The sequence below is a fragment of the Ascaphus truei genome, chromosome 22, assembly GCF_040206685.1.
Source record: "Ascaphus truei isolate aAscTru1 chromosome 22, aAscTru1.hap1, whole genome shotgun sequence".
Taxonomy (NCBI): Eukaryota; Metazoa; Chordata; class Amphibia; order Anura; family Ascaphidae; genus Ascaphus; species Ascaphus truei.
The window spans coordinates 8,781,159-8,798,372 of NC_134504.1; the positions used below are offsets into that span (position 1 = coordinate 8,781,159).

A 17,214-nucleotide genomic window follows, 5' to 3' on the forward strand; every position below is an offset into this window, starting at 1 on the left:
GGGAATCGGCTGCATGTGCCGCCAGCCTCGCGGGCGGGCCGTAGCCGTATGTGTGACCTTTCCTCTGTTAGAGATTTTCATAATACTTCTTAAATTCTAGAGGTCACCGTCCCTGTCTTCAAACAAATTGCTTGTATATTATGAAAAAAAGGACATAGAGTCCATCCACGGTGCAGTAGAAACAAACACAGGCTTATGGCATATAACATCCAATAAATCCCATATATAACGGATAATAGCGGTCTTGATCCTGGATGTATAAGTCCTTTTAAAGCTACTCCAATGTATTAAATAGGAGTACTGACATGAAGTGTCATCCCAACCTTTAGTTCATAGACATGACCGCCAAATTTAACAGGCTTAAACCACAGAGTGGTATTTATAGGGTACTAGGGAGACACAAATACCAATGGCAGAGCGTCCCCTTTTACCAACCGCACTGAGATAAAGCCACAGAACATATAGGTAACACAGTCAGTAACCAGCCAGGCAGTGACCCAGTACACTCACTGTTTTTATGAAGTGAAAGCGATCCGTGCAAGCGTGCATCCAACTTGATAGAAGATCAGGAGAAAGCCTCTGGGGAGGAAAGTGGAGCACTGTACAGGGCAAAAGTACAGGAACCAGCACACCATAGGTTAAAAACTACTTTATTGAGACAAAGGGCTTAGCCCGAAACACGTCAGAGTGGGTGGTTGCTCCACTGTGGGTGTCTCCCCTAGTTGCTCAATAAAGTCGTTTTTAACCTATGGTGTGCTGGTTCCTGTACTTTTGCCCTGCACAGTGCTCCACTTTCCTCCCCAGAGGCTGTTTTTCTCCTGCTTGTATATTATAACAGCCTGCGATTTCTAATCCTGCTTAGCAGGGTATCTGGCTTGTTTGATTTTTCAAAAAACTTCCTCTTTGACCAACGTAGTGACTTCTCAGCCCGGGAGGTAGAAGCAGAGTCAATTCAATTTTTACATCTTTATGTTCTTTTAATGTGTCCGTCCTCAAAATATGTTTATGGAGGGCAGAAAACTGTGGTCAGTTTTGCTTGTAATTTGATTATTTTTTGCCTCCCTCTCCTTTTATCGCGCTGCCACAATTTTGATAATCAGAGGTTCTCTTATCGCCTTATGGGTTTCTGATAGTTATATCAGAGATGATGTCACTTCCCAACAGCAGTCATCCTGGATGTTCAGACAGATCCCTTATACCAGCGGCGCACAAACTGGGGGGCGCCAGACTGTCTGCGGGGGGGGGGGGGGGGGAGGGGCGCTGGGTTTACAGAGGCCCCGCGCGCTTCCCGAAGGAACTTAAATTAAATGCATGGGGAGCGGCGAATGCCTCTGTAATCCTCACTTACCTTGGCCATGGCAACGCCAAGGTCATGTAATGTCACCTTGCTATGGTGGCATGACGCCGTGGCCAAGGTAAGCAGGGGCGGGGCGCGGAGGGAGGGGAACCGTCAGCAGGGAGACACAGGGAAAAAGTTTGTGGCCCCTGCTTTATATCATAGCACCGACTGGTCCATGTCAGGCAAAGTCTTCTGTGACAATTAACATGACAGTATCACATTACCTGCCTATTAAATTACTGTGGCACTGCTATGCTACCAATATATTGGCCAACCTTACTCTAAACAAGCAAATGGTTTATTCCCTGTATGAATCCTCTTATGTCTGTGGAGATGTTCCTTCCGTGAAAAGCTTTTCCCACACTCACTACATCTGAAATTTTTCACCCCTGTGTGAATCCTCTGGTGCCTGGAGAGGTAGCTCTGATAAATGAATTGTTTATCACACACTGAACATGTGTAAGGTTTCACCCCTGTATGAATCCTCTGGTGTTTGAGGAGATGTTGCTTCCGTGAAAAGCTTTTCCCACACTCTGTACATGTGTAAGGTTTCTCCCCTGTATGAAACATCTGGTGTGTGAGGAGGCTTCCCTTATCGCCAAATTGTTTCTCACACTCAGTACAGCTGAATGGTTTCTCCCCTGTGTGAATCCTCTGGTGTTTGAGAAGGCTTTGCTTTTCATTGAATTGTTTCTTACATTCTGTACATGTGAAAGGTTTCTCCCCTGTGTGAATCCTCTGGTGTTTGACAAGGCTTCTGTTTTCACAAAATTGTTTCTCACACTCTGTACATTTGTAAGGTTTCTCCCCTGTGTGAATCTTCTGGTGTGAGATGAGTGAGTCCTTCCGTGAAAAGCTTTTCCCACACTCACTACATCTGACATTTTTCACCCCTGTATGAATCCTCTGGTGTTGGAGGAGATGTGACTTCCGTGAAAAGCTTTTCCCACACTCTGTACATGTGAAAGGTTTCTCCCCTGTATGAAACATCTGATGTCTGAGGAGGCTTTGCTTAAAACGAAATTGTTTCTCACACTCAGTACAGCTGAATGGTTTCTCCCCTGTGTGAATCTTCTGGTGTTCGACAAGGCTTCTGTTTTCACGAAATTGTTTCTCACACACTGTACATGTGTAAGGTTTCTCCCCTGTATGAATCGTCTCGTGTGTGAGGAGGCTGCTCTGATTAATGAATTGTTTCTCACACACTGTACATGTGTAAGGTTTCTCCCCTGTGTGAATCTTCTGGTGTGAGAGAAGATAGTTCTTTCGTGAAAAATGTTTCCCACACTCTGAACATGTGTAAGGTTTCTCCCCTGTGTGAATCTTCTGGTGTGAGATGAGCGAGTCCTTCCGTGAGAAACTATTCCCACACTCACTACATGTGAAATGTTTCACCCCTGTATGAATCTTTTGGTGTGTGAAGAGAGCGTGGTACTGTGAAAAGTTTTTCCCACACTCTGTACATATGTAAGGTCTAAACCCTGTATGAATCCTCTGGTGTCTGACAAGGGTTTTCTTTTCACTAAATTGTTTCTCACACTCTGTACATGCGTAAGGTTTCTCCCCTGTGTGAATCCTCTGGTGTGTGAGGAAACAATGCTTCTCTGAAAAGCTTTTCCCACACTCTGTACATGTGTAAGGTTTAAACCCTGTATGAATCCTCTGGTGTCTGACAAGGGTTTTCTTTTCACTAAATTGTTTCTCACACTCTGTACACGCGTAAGGTTTCTCCCCTGTGTGAATCCTCTGGTGGTGTGATAGGAGTTTCCACTTATGTGAAAAATGTTTTCCACAGTCTGTACAGGTAATGGGTTGCGTGCTAGTGTGGACACAAAGGTGTGTGATCAAATCCATATTCAGTGAGAAGCTTTTCCCACACTTACAACAAAGAAAAGGTGGAGAATTGCAGCTCCTTCTTGAATCACTTTCCAAGAATGTGTCAAGCAAAAGATACGAGTCAGTCTGTGCTGTGAGCTGTACAAAGCCTGTAAATTCACCCTCCAGTGGCACTGGTTCCTTGCATGTGTCCAACATGTGGTAGGAATCATTGGTTTTTGGCACTTCAGGGCTGCAGGAAGTGAAGCAGCTTTGGGACATGCAAGAGCTCCAGTTCTGCTCCTCGTTCAGGCAGTTCTCTAACAAAAGTAAACAAAAAAACAAAATAAAAAAAAGACAGCTCAAATGTTTTCAATCTGTAAAGCAAATGAAGAATTTACTTCATCACTACTTAATTAACAAAATGTTCTGGTTACTCTATACCCATGGCTTTAAAATAGTGTTCCTGGATATCCAAAACCCCCAATGACTTTGGTGGTGTTCCCCCAAGTCCTGCAATATGTTTCTGGCAGTTCACACAGTGAATTAATTTTGCTAGACATATGTATTCATTCCTGTATTGATTCTATACGTGTACATTTACAGCCTCCAAATCATAATTAACATTGAACTTGGAAAGCCGCCACGGGCCACACAGTGAGTGCGGGCGGGCCGCTTGCGGCCCACGTGTTGTGCAGGCCTGCCCTAGCAGATATAATTGGTCTGCCTGGTAGTGATGGATTTTGGGTAACTTCCCTGTTTCTTCAGTGATCCACCTATTTGAAATACTTAGATCAATAATATCATCAATTTCCTTTTTGAATTTGATGGTATTGATTCTTATTTTAATACGCTCTTTCCCAGATTGCTCTTTAACTAGAATAATTAAATCAGAAGAACATTTATTGAGTATGCTGAGAAAATGACATAAAGGGGTTCTCAAGTAAACAGCACTAGGAGCTAATGTGAAACGGAAGTGACGTCACGGCTCCCCTTCCCACCCCCCCATGCCTGCTCCTTACGGCCGCCGTTAACCCCACACGTCCGCTGCCATGGGTATACAAAGATGGCTGGCGGAGAGCTTCCGGTGCTGCGGGTGTGGGTGTAGTTAGATGGCGGAAGCCCCCCAAGTCCTCCGGCTGTGAGAGGAGGAGCCGTTGCTCAGCCTCTCTCCTCCCTCTTCTCTACCTCCGCTTCCCCTTCCCTGTGTCCCGCTGACTGAGCGCCGCCGGGGCCGGAGGAGGAGAGGAGCCCCGAGATCATGGAGGGTAACCGGGACGATATCGCTGCCGGCGCCGCTCCTAACGGCCGCCAATTCCCCCCACACGCCCGCTGCGCTGTCAGCATATGCCAGCGACGTTCCCTGTCGCCTCTCACGGCTCCTGCTCCAGTAACGCGGGAAGCGGGGGGTTTGAGCGTGCCGCTTCCCACACAGCACTGCCGGAGGGGGGGCTCTCTAAAGCACAGGGGAGGGGGGAGAGAGAGTCAGGAGACTCAGACAGAGCCCCCGCCGGGTCCGCAGCTCGGGGGGGTGGAGGGGTGGTCAGGAGAGAGGGGGCATGACACAGAAAGAGAGACACACATACACACAAACACTGACTGACACACACAAGCACACACACACAAACACCGACTGACACACATATACACACACACACTGACTGACACGCACGCACTGACACACACACACACACAGACACGAGGAATTCACGCTTATTGCAAATACGGGATGTGTGCCAAGCACGCACGTTCTAAGTCCAAATTTATTTGCGTTGTCAATGAAATTGTATTTTGATTTTTAATTAAAACATCACAAACACAATTTCTGTGACAAAAGTCAAAGAAGTTTCACTTACTATGCGCGTGCACAGCACACACAGCTTTTTTTATTCAGTTACGTGCTATGGAGCTTTCGCTTTTGTTTGTTTTTTGTCCATATGTATGTGTATATATACATAAAACACACCTATATCTATATACACACACAGACATACACATATTTATATCTCCGCCAATAGAAATCTTAGGGCCCAGGACATATTAAAGGAGCAGCCGCCGCCCCCCCCCCCCCTCGATTAATCCCCCCATCTCCCCCTTGTAATCCCCACACCGCAAAGCGTAGTTTGTGTTCCTTAGCGGTGGGAGAACGAGATATTGGGAGAGACAAAGGGGGAGGAAGGAAAGAGAGGAGAAGGGGAAAGAGAGGAGAAGGGGAAAGAGAGCGAGCGAGAGCAAAGGAGATCGAGCGGGGGGAGAAGAGACACAGAGAGAGACACAATATTGAATTGGTCAGCAAATTCCAGAGGTAAAATGGAGTTAACAGATGGTGTTTTGAGTAGAGAGTAAAATACAGAGAGGAGGCAGCGTGGGCTAGACTCGTGAGTGTCCATTACATAGGAAAAGTAGCTTTGTTTAGCCAGGGAGTGGGAACAGTTGAAACCAGATAGATTACATTTGTAGGGGAGGGTGTAAGAGAGTATGAGATTTCCTCTAGGGGCACTCAGAGGAGCGAGTGCAAAAGCAAAGAATGCGTGTATGGCAGTTTTGCCAAGGTCTGGGGATAAAAGGGTGAGAATGGCAGAGAAGTGGGGCATGTAGAGCATGACAGGAAGATTGGGCAAAATTCTAGTTCATGACAAGATCTTCGAGGCCAGTAGAGTAGCAGAGAGGAGAGGGAGGACAGCACAGTGGAGTTGAGACGTTAGCTTAATGAAACGCTGGTCTCTGCAGAACTGAGGGGTAAATGGAGGTGAAGAAAAGGAGAATTGAGAGAGAGAGTAAATGGGATGAAGTGATGGTCAGAGAGAGGAAAGGGGAGAAGAGAGAAATTAAGAGAAGCTTCTGCATTATCTTCGCATTGAGCGTCTGAGAGCACAGGCAGAATACAAAGGTCCAACAGTGGAAGGAGCCCTTGAAAAACTGTTCTGTTTTTCCAAATGTATTTCCAACCTTTATACTCGTGTGGGACATATTGCTCTTGTAACTCTGCTGCGTGGGGTTTGTTACAGAATAATCAGCAGGCATAGGGGCTTTCTATGAGAGGCAATTAACCCTGAATATTCCCTAAAGGTGACCATACTACTTGTAACAAGATAACGTTTGATTACCCCAAAGGATGTTATGGTACTCACCATCGACAGAAAATGAAACTATTTCACTCTTTATTGTGGTTAGATGGGCCTCAGTGTTTGGTTCTTCTTTCTCAGACTTAATCTCTAACCTCTCTGGTACAATCACTGGGAAACCTGCCAACAAGAAAAGGAAAATCCATCATGTAAAGCTGGGAGTGGGAACTCTTCTTGTGATATCACTATACAGAAATACTGTATACTGATTCCTAAGGGGAGGGGATAGGTAATTGATTGTACTTTATTATTAACCGAGTGCTGAAAACATGTTGGAGTTCATGGTGCTACCAATGTTCAAACCTCAATAATGATAATACTCTCAATATAACCTTAGTGTAAAACCAAAACACATGATTTGTTTATAACATGTAGCTTATAATTGTATCCATGCTTTAATATTATTTTCCTTAATATTGTAGAAATTTCTGTCCATTTAATAAATTCAATGAATAAAGGGAGTACATACTTACCACCAACTGGAAATGAATCTATTTCACTCTTTATTGTGCTTAGATGAGCCTCAGTGTTTGGTTCTTCTTTCTCAGACTTAATCTCTAACCTCTCTGGTACAATCACTGGGAAATCTGCCAACAAGAAAAGGAAAATCCATCATGTAAAGCTGGGAGTGAGAACTCTTCTTGTGATATCACTATACAGAAATACTGTATACTGGTTCCTAAGGGGAGGGGATAGGTGATGAGTGTTTATACCCGAGTGCTGAAAACATGTTGGAGTTTATGGTGCTACCAATGTTCAAACCTCAATAATGATAACAATATTCTCAATATAACCTTGGACAAATCATGTGTTTGTTAATAAAACTTATTATTGTATCCATGCTTTAATGTTATTCTCCTCAATATTGTAGACATTTCAGTCTATTTTTAAAAGTAATTGAAGACAAGTGAGGATACAAGGTTACTTACCACCAACAGGAAATGAATCTATTTCACTCTTTATTAAGGTCACATGATCCTCAGCGTTTGGTTCTTCTTCCTCCAACTTAACCTCTAATCGCTCCGGTACAACCGTTGGAAAACCTGGCAATAAGAAAAGGAAAACCCATCATGTAAAGCTCGGATTTGGGGCTCTTCTTGTGATTTCACCTTCTCTGATATTGGTATAATGTAATACCCATTGTAAAGAAATGTTTACTATCCCTTCTGACAGAAATCGACAAATATAGTTGAAGACATATTACATTTTACCGGCTGGTAGATCAATAAAAGCATAAGATTAATTTGGGTGTTTGACTCATGTTAGCTATGGCACACCTGTGAGCACATGACCTGTATATGGGACAATGGTTAATACACACAGCTATCTAGCCAATTCACTTTTCTCCATGCATGATCCCTCAAACAAACATATCTCCCCTCAATCCATCCCAATATACCATCTGTCATGAAGGGCACACTTGTGAGCACGTGACACCAGGGTTAACACACACCACTAACTAGCTGCCTCACCTTTCTCCTTCGCAAGGTACTTCAAATCAGTTCATATTTACAGAGACTCCGTTACAATATATATTTAACCTGCTACCACCACCCCCAGAGAAATGTACGTACAGAGTCTCTGGTTTCTGTTTATTAAGGAAACGATACACCTAACCGTGCGCAGTAACAGAGTGGGAGGGAACACATATACGAGATGGAATGTCCAAATAATTGACATGGCGTCCTAAACAGTGGCTTTGGGATCTAGCCACCAGGAGGCGAAATCAGCAATTTTTGTTTGTTATGGAAGCCATCAAGTCTATCGATGGGTGACCACATCTTTGTACCATGTCCATGAATATTTGTGGACAACTTCCATTCTACCGCTAGGACAGTGTGTCTGCTCGAGAAATCTACCTTTATATTTTGGTTAGAAAAACAAGGTTGTATGGTGCTCTACAACAAAAAGCAGCAAGTGTGAAAATAACAAGCAAAGTCTTAGATGGAGTACCCCTCCAAGGAGAATGAGTGAGGCTAGGATATAATACTCCCAAAAGCACTTTAGATGTATAGCTGGAAAATGTAATCCCACAAGCACTGAGGTAAGGATAATACACACCTGCCGGTGTCCAGCATCAAAACATCATAGTAATAATATGGGGTATATAAACAATAAAAATCCTTGCAGCCACTGATGGAAAAGGAAAGTGGAATGAACCAATCCAAAACTCCCTGATGAAGAGACCCCTGTGGTTTCGAAACGCGTTGGAATAGACTGCGATTCGATTACCAAGTGAACAAGCACATCCTGAAGTCTATACTTTGTGAATTTGGATCGGTGAGGAGATTGAGGCGCGCGATATTCACTGTCGCGGGAGAGTGACGTCACAAATTTCCAAAACAGAGAGTCGGGCGGCTGCAGGCATGCAGTGATTCACCACAAGCCATCACCCTCACCATCTGAACTCGTTTCTGCCAAAGCGGACACTACCCAAGGGTACTAGAAGTGTATCCCAAGATCTACAAGTCATCAAGGTGTGATCAACCTTGATGACATCGCCCCGGAGACACCTGGTTGGCGTTTGGGTAACAATCCCTGAAATGCTGTTTTAAATCATCCTTAATGTACGCTTAATACTCACCTATATTGCACAATTGAACATTATAATTTTTTTTTGTTTCAAATTTTTTTTATTAGGCATTCATACAGTTTGCATTGTTACATACAACTCTTAGCCTAATACATTGTTTTTTCCTTTTTTGTGATAGGGGAGGAAAGTCTCAACACGCCCCCGACCTGTCTTCGTAGGCCGAAGGGGCTTGTGAGAGGGGGGTGGGGGGGAAAGCAAAAAAAGAAGAGATAAGAGGGGAGGGTGGGGAAGGGGGGGGGATCCCATTCTCCTCAGTTTCTCATTAAGGTTTTAGCCTATATCTTTTCTATGGCGGGTTAGGGGTGGGGTGTTTTTAATCTGCTGCTTGGGTCAACCACGGTTCCCATACCTTATAGAAGGACACCGTTGTCCTTTTCAAGAATGCCGATAGCCTCTCCATCAGCATTACTTCCTGAATTCTCTTCTTGACTGTTTGCTTGGGGGGGGGGGGGGGAAGAGACACCTTCTTCCATGAGGCGGCCACCGCACACCTTGCCGCCGTATGAAGGAGATTCATTTTCTTGTTGATCGGTCAATGTTCTCTATTGGCCTGGCCAACAAGTAGGTCAGCGGATCAATGGGCACTGTGAGGTCTGTGACCTCTTTAATTATGGACTATATGGTTTCCCAATATTTCTGGATTTTCGGACACGTCCACCATATGTGAGCCATGTCTCCCTTTTGTCCGCAGCCTCTCCAGCATAGGTCGGAAGCCAGGGGGTAGATTTGATTTATTCTGACTGGAGTAAGATACCAGCGATACAGTATTTGATAAATATTTTCCTTGATTGTGGCACATATGGAAGTTCCTGAGGCTGATTCCCAAATACTTTCCCAGTTCTCTCGGTCTATAACTATATTCAATTCTGCTTCCCAATTCAGCATATAATCGTGGGTGGGTCTGTCGCCCTCTCCAACTCAGCGTAAATTTGTGTTATAAGACCTTTTTTGGTGGGCTGTCTCTCTGCACAGCCTTTCGAATCTGGTGAGAGGGGGAAATTCCAATGTTGGGGAGAGCGTTTGAATAAAGTGTCGAATTTGGAGGTACTTGAATACGTTCAGTCCTGCCATTTCATATTTGTTTTGCAATCTTTGATAGCTCAGGAACTGCCCAAAGCTCAGGAGGTCGGCAACTACCCTAATTTTCTTAACTGTGAATTGGTCAAATTGTCTTGGCTCACACCCAGGTGGGAATTTAGTGTTTTTGAGGATTGGGATGAGTTGAGATTTAGAGGTCGTGAGCTTGAATTTTGTCCAGATCTCCCAGGTGTGTCTCATCGGGCCTAATTTGAGTTTACAAGTCTGCATGTCTTCCCTACTCAGGGACCAAAGGCATGCTGGCAGTGAAGACGTGCCGGCGTATTGAGATTCTATATCCAGCCAGCAATATTGGCCTGGGTCTGCGTTCCAGACTACTACCTGTCGCAGCTGGATGGCTTGACAGTATCTAATAATATCCGGGACTCCGAGGCCCCCTCTCCCCCTTGAGGCAAGCAGAACCGCTCTGGCGATTGTAGGTTTTTTACCCTGCCAAATAAAGTGAAAGATTTGTTTTTGGACATTCTTTAATTCTGAGCCAGGGATGTGGACCGGCAGAGTCTGGAAGTAGTATAACAATCTGGGGAGTATGTTCATTTTAACTGAGATCATCCTCCCAATCCATGATATTTGGTATCCTTCCCATTTATCTAGGTCTTGTTTGATTTTCTGAAATAGGGCCGGGTAGTTATGCTCGATATCTGTACTCCCAGGTATTTGATACAAGAGGAACTCCACCTGTAGTTAAAATTTAGCTTAAGGAGTTTCACCTCTGGCTCGGGCAGGTTTAAATTCAATGCTTCGGATTTATCGCTATTAATTTTGTATCCTGATATTTGTCCGAAGTCTCGGAGATCTTTTTGGTGGTTGGGGAGGGAAATTTGGGGGTTGGAAAGCGTTAAGATGATATCATCCGCGAATAGTGATATCTTATATTGCTTATGTCCAATTGCGACTCCTTGGATGTCTACATTGTTCCGAATTGTAGCTGCCAGGGGTTCGATAGTGAGTGCAAAGAGGAGAGGGGACAGCGGGCATCCCTGTCTTGTACCGTTTTCAATGTTAAATCTCTGGAGGCTGCCCCCTGGTAGTTTTACCATTGCTGACGGGTCTTGGTAGAGTCTGTGGACCCCTTCTAGGTATGCGTCTTTGAAGCCAAATTTGTGCATGGTGTGATCTAGGAAGAACGCCTTCTCTGCGTCTAAGCTTAGAAGTATTGCTTTGGTGCCTGTGAGGTGGACATGGTCTATGATATTGATTATCTTACCAGTGTTGTCTGAGGCTTGCCTGCCTGCGACAAATCCTACTTGATCTATATTTATGATTCTCGGTAAGATAGGGTTTAGCCTATTTGCTAGTATTTTGCTATATAGTTTGAGGTCATTGTTGAGGAGGGAGATTGGACGATAGCTTCCACATTAAATCGGGTCTCTGCCTTCCTTATGAATAATCGCTAGGTTAGCAAGAGACATTGAGGTAGGGATTGGGTTCCCTTCCATAAAATGGTTGAACATTTTTAATAGATGCGTGGATAGTATTGGTAAGAACCTCTTGTAGTAGACATTGGTGAAGCTGTCAGGACCAGGGGACTTGGAGAGTTTGAGCACCTTGACCGCCTCTTCCAGTTCCTCTTTTGTAATCTCAGCGTTGAGGACTGTGTTTTCCTCCTCTGTTAAAGTTGGGAGGTGGCAACAGTCTAGATATTTCTTTATGGATTCTGATGCTATTGGTTCAGGTCGGGAAGGAGAGGGTGGGGTAAAGATCCGCTGGGACAGGATCAGCGGATAGGAGATAGTAGTGATTAGGTCCAATTTGGAACCTAACAACAAATCGCCCGGTCCGTGAGCGACCGGCATTTGGGCAATTGTGCCCTTCGGGGGTGGTTCCGGCGTCAACAACCGGAGGCCATCAGAGGGGTCCAGACCCTTTGGTGCCTTTACTAAGCACTTTCCCCTCCTTTTCCCGTATTATCATTTCAATTTCCCAATGTACCTTCTTTGGGATTGTAGGGAAAAGGGGGGGTGACAGGGGGGGGGTGACAGGGGGGTGTGACAGGGGGGGGAGTGACATGGGATGGGAGAGGGAAGAGAGTGGTAGAGGGGGACATGGTAGGGGAAACAGATTCAAAATCCTTTAACATTTCTTTTCAACCTTGGATTCTGCAACAATCAACAATATTTAACAGTTTTGTTCCATCTATCGCATGGAATGAATCTTCCAGGTAGGGAAGTTAATACAACACCCTCTTGTCCCTTGAGTCTGGGGTGACAACATAAATAACAGGAAGGTCAGATTGTTTCGGGAGTTAAACAAACATTATAATTTTTAATGCACTAGGAGCGTTGTGCGCTGTGTTTTTGTGTTTTTTTCTCTGCTAGATGGCGCACCTCCCCTGCAGTCCTACTCTGACTCTCACTCAAGTGATTCTACTACCGGCTAATACTTGAAGGCCGCAGCCGCATACCATCTCCCGCCGCCGTATTCCTTCTCCAGTCGCATATATCATCTCCCCCTGCCGCCTGTTAATCACCGGTTCGGCGAACGTCAGAAATCCTAAGAACAGGTTCGCACGAACCGGTGCGAACTGGCTGAATCCCACTCACACGCCCCCTCCCTTAGTAGCCAAGCCCCCCGGCCCCAGCTCTAATATTTTTGCTGGACAGTCGAGGGAAACTTAGAATGTCCATAATCTGGGAGGGGAGTCACATTGGAAGGTCAAAATAGTTTAGTTGACCTACAAATCCGCAGCAGAATGTCAAGTAAACGTTTTTTTGTGCTATATGGTACCGTTTGTGAGATTTCGATGCTTCTGACATACAAACAAATGGAATACAACTTAGAATTATAGTATAGATACTCACTTAATAAGCGTGGATCCATGCTGGCAGTGGGCAGTGCTCCGCTGTCCATGCTGGCAGTGGGCAGTGCTCCGCTGTCCATGCTGGCAGTGGGCAGTGCTCCGCTGTCCATGCTGGCAGTGGGCAGTGCTCCGCTGTCCATGCTGGCAGTGGGCAGTGCTCCGCTGTCCATGCTGGCAGTGGACAGTGCTCCTCTGTCCATGCTGGTAGCGGGCAGTGCTCCTCTGAAGGTGCTGAGATAGGACGGTCCTTGATTTAGATTTGGTGGATGCCAGCTGTACCTGTATAAAAGAGAAAAAATGTAATTAGTACGATCTGTTTTATTGGATAAATATACAGCATTTAGTATTTAGTATGAGCTTTCACACCTAAAATTATTAGCACAAAACAACCCCAAAGGAGTCAGAGAGATAGTGACACCAACACACATATCTGGTCCATCCTCAAACAGGAACCTAATTTAAAACATTACAAAATACATTAATGGCTCAGGATTGCTATAACATAACCATCTAGTATAAAGAGTCAGGGATCAACAGCTATAAGAATAGCAATGCCCTCCTAGTACAACATAGTAACACACTGTACAGCGCTATCGTATAAATAAAAAAGCAGATACATCTGGTGCTCCCGTTTGGCATCAGAGAGACTTCGATGTATGTGTGTATGTATGTATGTATGTATGTGTGTGTGTGTGTGTATGTATGCAGTGGTTGACAAATCACCAAAAAATCTACTTGCCACACAAAAAAATCTACTCGCCACCTAGTACCAAACGTGTGCTGCTTGGGCCAATATTTACTCGCCCGGGGGTTAAATCCACTCGCCCGGGGCGAGCAAATGTATAGGTTTGTCGAACACTGTATGTATGTATGTATGTATGTATGTATGTATGTATGTATGTATGTATGTATGTATGAGACCTGTGGGGAGAAAAGGGAAGGGATTTTAACCCCTGCTCTGCTTAAAATGATAGGTTGATAGCAGTGCTACATCCAGGATAGTTTATAACCAGACAGACGCACACACAGACACACACCCCCCAGGCGCCGCTAGAGTCAGCGGGGGAGCGGAGCGAGCGCCCGGGACACAGCGGGGGACTCTCACCACCCATAGGCCGCTCCCTCACCCGGCGCACTCACACCCCCCCCCCCACAGAGCACGCGGCTCTCCCTCCCCCCCACACACACAGAGCAAGCTCTCTGCGGCTCTCCCCTCACACAGGCCACTCCCCGTCGCCGAGGCCGCTCCTCCGGCTGTCTCCGCCTCTCCCCGCCAGAGGCCCAGCACCTCCTCACCGGAGCGTCTCAGCCTCTCCGCGGAGGAGCCCGAGGAGGAGGAGGGCGGCCGGGACCCGCGCGGCCGTGTGCAAGGTGAGTAAACGCAGGGGAATGGGTTATTTACTGCGTCCCTGACTCCCCCTGCCCTTTGCCCCCCCTACCCTCCCTGCCCTTTGCCCCCCCTACCCTCCCTGCCCTTTGCCCCCCCCCAACCTCCCGCCCTTTGCCCCCCCTACCCTCCCTGCCCTTTGCCCCCCCCCAACCTCCCGCCCCCTGCCCCCCCTGCCCTCCCTCCCAATGCCCTTTGCCCCCCCTGCCCTCCCTCCCCCCCCCTGCCATTTTCCCCTTTGCCCCCCTGCCCTTTGCCCCTCTGCCCTTTGCCCCCCTGCCCGTTGGCCTCTTGCCCCCTCCCTCCCCTCTTGCCCCCCCTGCCCTCTTGCCCCCCCTGCCCTTTGCCCCCCTCCCTCCCCTCTTGCCCCCCCTGCCCTTTGCCCCCCTCCCTGCCCTCTTGCCCCCCTCCCTCCCTGCCCTCTTGCCCCCCTGCCTCCCTGCCCTCTTGCCCCCCCTGCCTCCCTCCCTGCCCTCTTGCCCCCCTCCCTGCCCTTTGGCCCCCCCGCCCCTCCCTGCCCCCCTCCCTGCCCTCTTGCCCCCCTCCCTGCCCTTTGGCCCCCCCGCCCCTCCCTGCCCTTTGCCCCCCCGCCCCTCCCTGCCCTTTGCCCCCCCCGCCCCTCCCTGCCCTTTGCCCCCCATTTGCCCCTTCCTGCCCTTTGCCCCCCCCCGTCCCTCCCTGCCCTTTGCCCCCCGTCCCTCCCTGCCCTTTGCCCCCCGTCCCTCCCTGCCCTTTGCCCCCCGTCCCTCCCTGCCCTTTGCCCCGCCCCTCCCTGCCCTTTGCCCCGCCCCTCCCTGCCCTTTGCCCCGCCCTTTGCCCCCCTGCCCCTCCTTGCCCCCCCGCCCCTCCTTGCCCTTTGCCCCCCCCGCCCCTCCTTGCCCTTTGCCCCCCCCGCCCCTCCTTGCCCTTTGCCCCCCCCCGCCCCTCCTTGCCCTTTGCCCCCCCCCCGCCCCTCCCTTTTTAGTGAAATATATATATATATATATATATATATGCAAATATAGCTGTATGCTCATCTGCATGTCTTAGGCAGGTCTGCAACCCCGCCTTTCCCCATTATCACCCAACATACAGCACTTCCACTGCAGCAAGGGATTCTGGGAAATGACATGCAAATGAGCACACAGTGTCACTTTTTGCCTCAATAACCATATTTAACATGGTTATATATATATATATATATATATATATATATATATATATATATATATATATATATATATATATATATATACACATATATACACAGTGGTCGACAAATCAACAAAAAATCTACTCGCCGAACAAAAAAATCTACTCGCCACCTAGTACCAAACGTGTGCTGCTTGGGCCAATAGGAGCTCGCCACGATGTTAAATCCACTCGCCCGGGGCTTGCAAATGTATAGGTTTGTCGAACACTGTATATATATATATATGCCTGTGTAAGCTAAACCCAATTATACCACAGCAAAGGGTCCACTTGCACCTAGATACCCTTATTGGTTAATCTAAGAATCCTAAAAGTATCAGGCAAATTTTCAAATATATAGTCCACTTCTTGATATGAATAAATTTTCGGAGACATTACAAGAACTAACCCGGTGAACACGCAAAAAAAAAAAAGTGTGTGTGTATATATATATATATATATATATATATATATATATATATATATATATACATACATATACACACTTTTTTTTTTTTGCGTGTTCACCGGGTTAGTTCTTGTAATGTCTCCGAAGATTTATTCATATCAAGAAGTGGACTATATATTTGAAAATTTGCCTGATACTTTTAGGATTCTTAGATTAACCAATAAGGGTATCTAGGTGCAAGTGGACCCTTTGCTGTGGTATAATTGGGTTTAGCTTACACAGGCATTTTCCCTTAAAGCTGCAGTTCAGGCTTTTAAAAAAAATAAAAAAAATATATATATTTTTTTTTACTTCAATAGTTTAATGTGGCCAATCTCTACTTACCAAAAGAACTGCATAGCTGCTGGTCAATTCGTTATCCGTCTATTGATTGGCAAAGTTTGGCGACATCTTTAAATATGGGGAATGTATTTCCTCTGTTTCTGTCCCTCAGTGGAAGCTCATGAATATTCATGAGCACTATTGCACTGACATATGCATGAGGGAGGGCAGGGCTCACAAAGGGGTGTGACAGGACATGAAGGGGCAGTGCCTTAGTAAATGGCTGTTAAAATAGAATACAAGAAAATTGGTCTTTCAAACTTGTTTTTTTAAAAACAGAAAATGCTAAAAGTATTTTTTCTTATTACAGAACTGATTTATTAAAAAAAAAACACATGCAGGATATTGCCTGAACGGCAGCTTTAATGGGAATATATATATTATAACTTCGCAGGCAACAGACTTACACATTAATAACATGAGAGCGCTTTAGATGTTTTAGAATTAGAGGCCGGAAGCAGCACCCACAATATATAGCAATCCTGCCACAGTGACAGATATAACAGCCTGACACCCAAGTGACCATAGAGGATAACAGCCCAGGTATATCTGCAGGGTACCTTGCAGTTAGGAGGGGGGTCCCCGGCGGTTAGGGGGGCTCTGGTCTCTCCTCTGCTGCAGTCACAGATCCGGGTCACTGCTATTTTTCTAATGTTCTGATTTCCCAGGAAGTGGAAACACTGACCACATCCGGGTCACAGATCTATGTCCTATTGTGCATGCTCAAACGCAGGGGATCATGGGAGTTGTAGTTTTTATAGTTCAATACAGTTTAAGAGGCACATACTGTGTAGATTAGAAACATTTTCCAGAAACTGTGCTAGGGAAAGTCTATCACAGGCAGGGCTGGGGCAGCACAGGCAGGGCTGCTGGTTTTGTCTGTGAAGTGCAGGTTGCACTGATTTTACCATTTATTTTCCAAGTTCCAGCTGAGACCATAACAAGCCCCCTTCTCCCCACACAGAGCCCCCCCCCTGCTCCCCACATAGAGCCCCCCCCTGCTCCCCACACAGAGACCCCCCCCCTGCTCCCCACACAGAGACCCCCCCCCCCCCCCGCTCCCCACACAGAGCAGAGCCCCCCTCTCCCCACACCCC

General features: G+C 46.5%; 2 protein-coding genes across 2 annotated transcripts in view; one reads left to right on the top strand and one right to left on the bottom strand.

The window, feature by feature from the left end:
- The window catches only part of LOC142472589 (uncharacterized), a 62,949-nt gene extending 46,172 nt beyond the window's left edge, over positions 1-16,777 (bottom strand). Inside the window, exons 1-6 of the mRNA XM_075579658.1 lie at positions 16,678-16,777; positions 12,772-13,049; positions 7,209-7,322; positions 6,753-6,866; positions 6,286-6,399; positions 1,617-3,474 (exon numbers count right to left, since the gene is read on the bottom strand). Of these exons, the coding sequence (XP_075435773.1) occupies positions 1,617-3,474; positions 6,286-6,399; positions 6,753-6,866; positions 7,209-7,322; positions 12,772-12,970 (2,399 nt within the window). The 5' untranslated portion in view covers positions 12,971-13,049; positions 16,678-16,777. The remainder of the gene's footprint in view (positions 1-1,616; positions 3,475-6,285; positions 6,400-6,752; positions 6,867-7,208; positions 7,323-12,771; positions 13,050-16,677) is intronic.
- The window catches only part of LOC142472728 (uncharacterized), a 313,204-nt gene that overhangs the window by 170,417 nt on the left and 125,573 nt on the right, over positions 1-17,214 (top strand). The window lies entirely within an intron of this gene.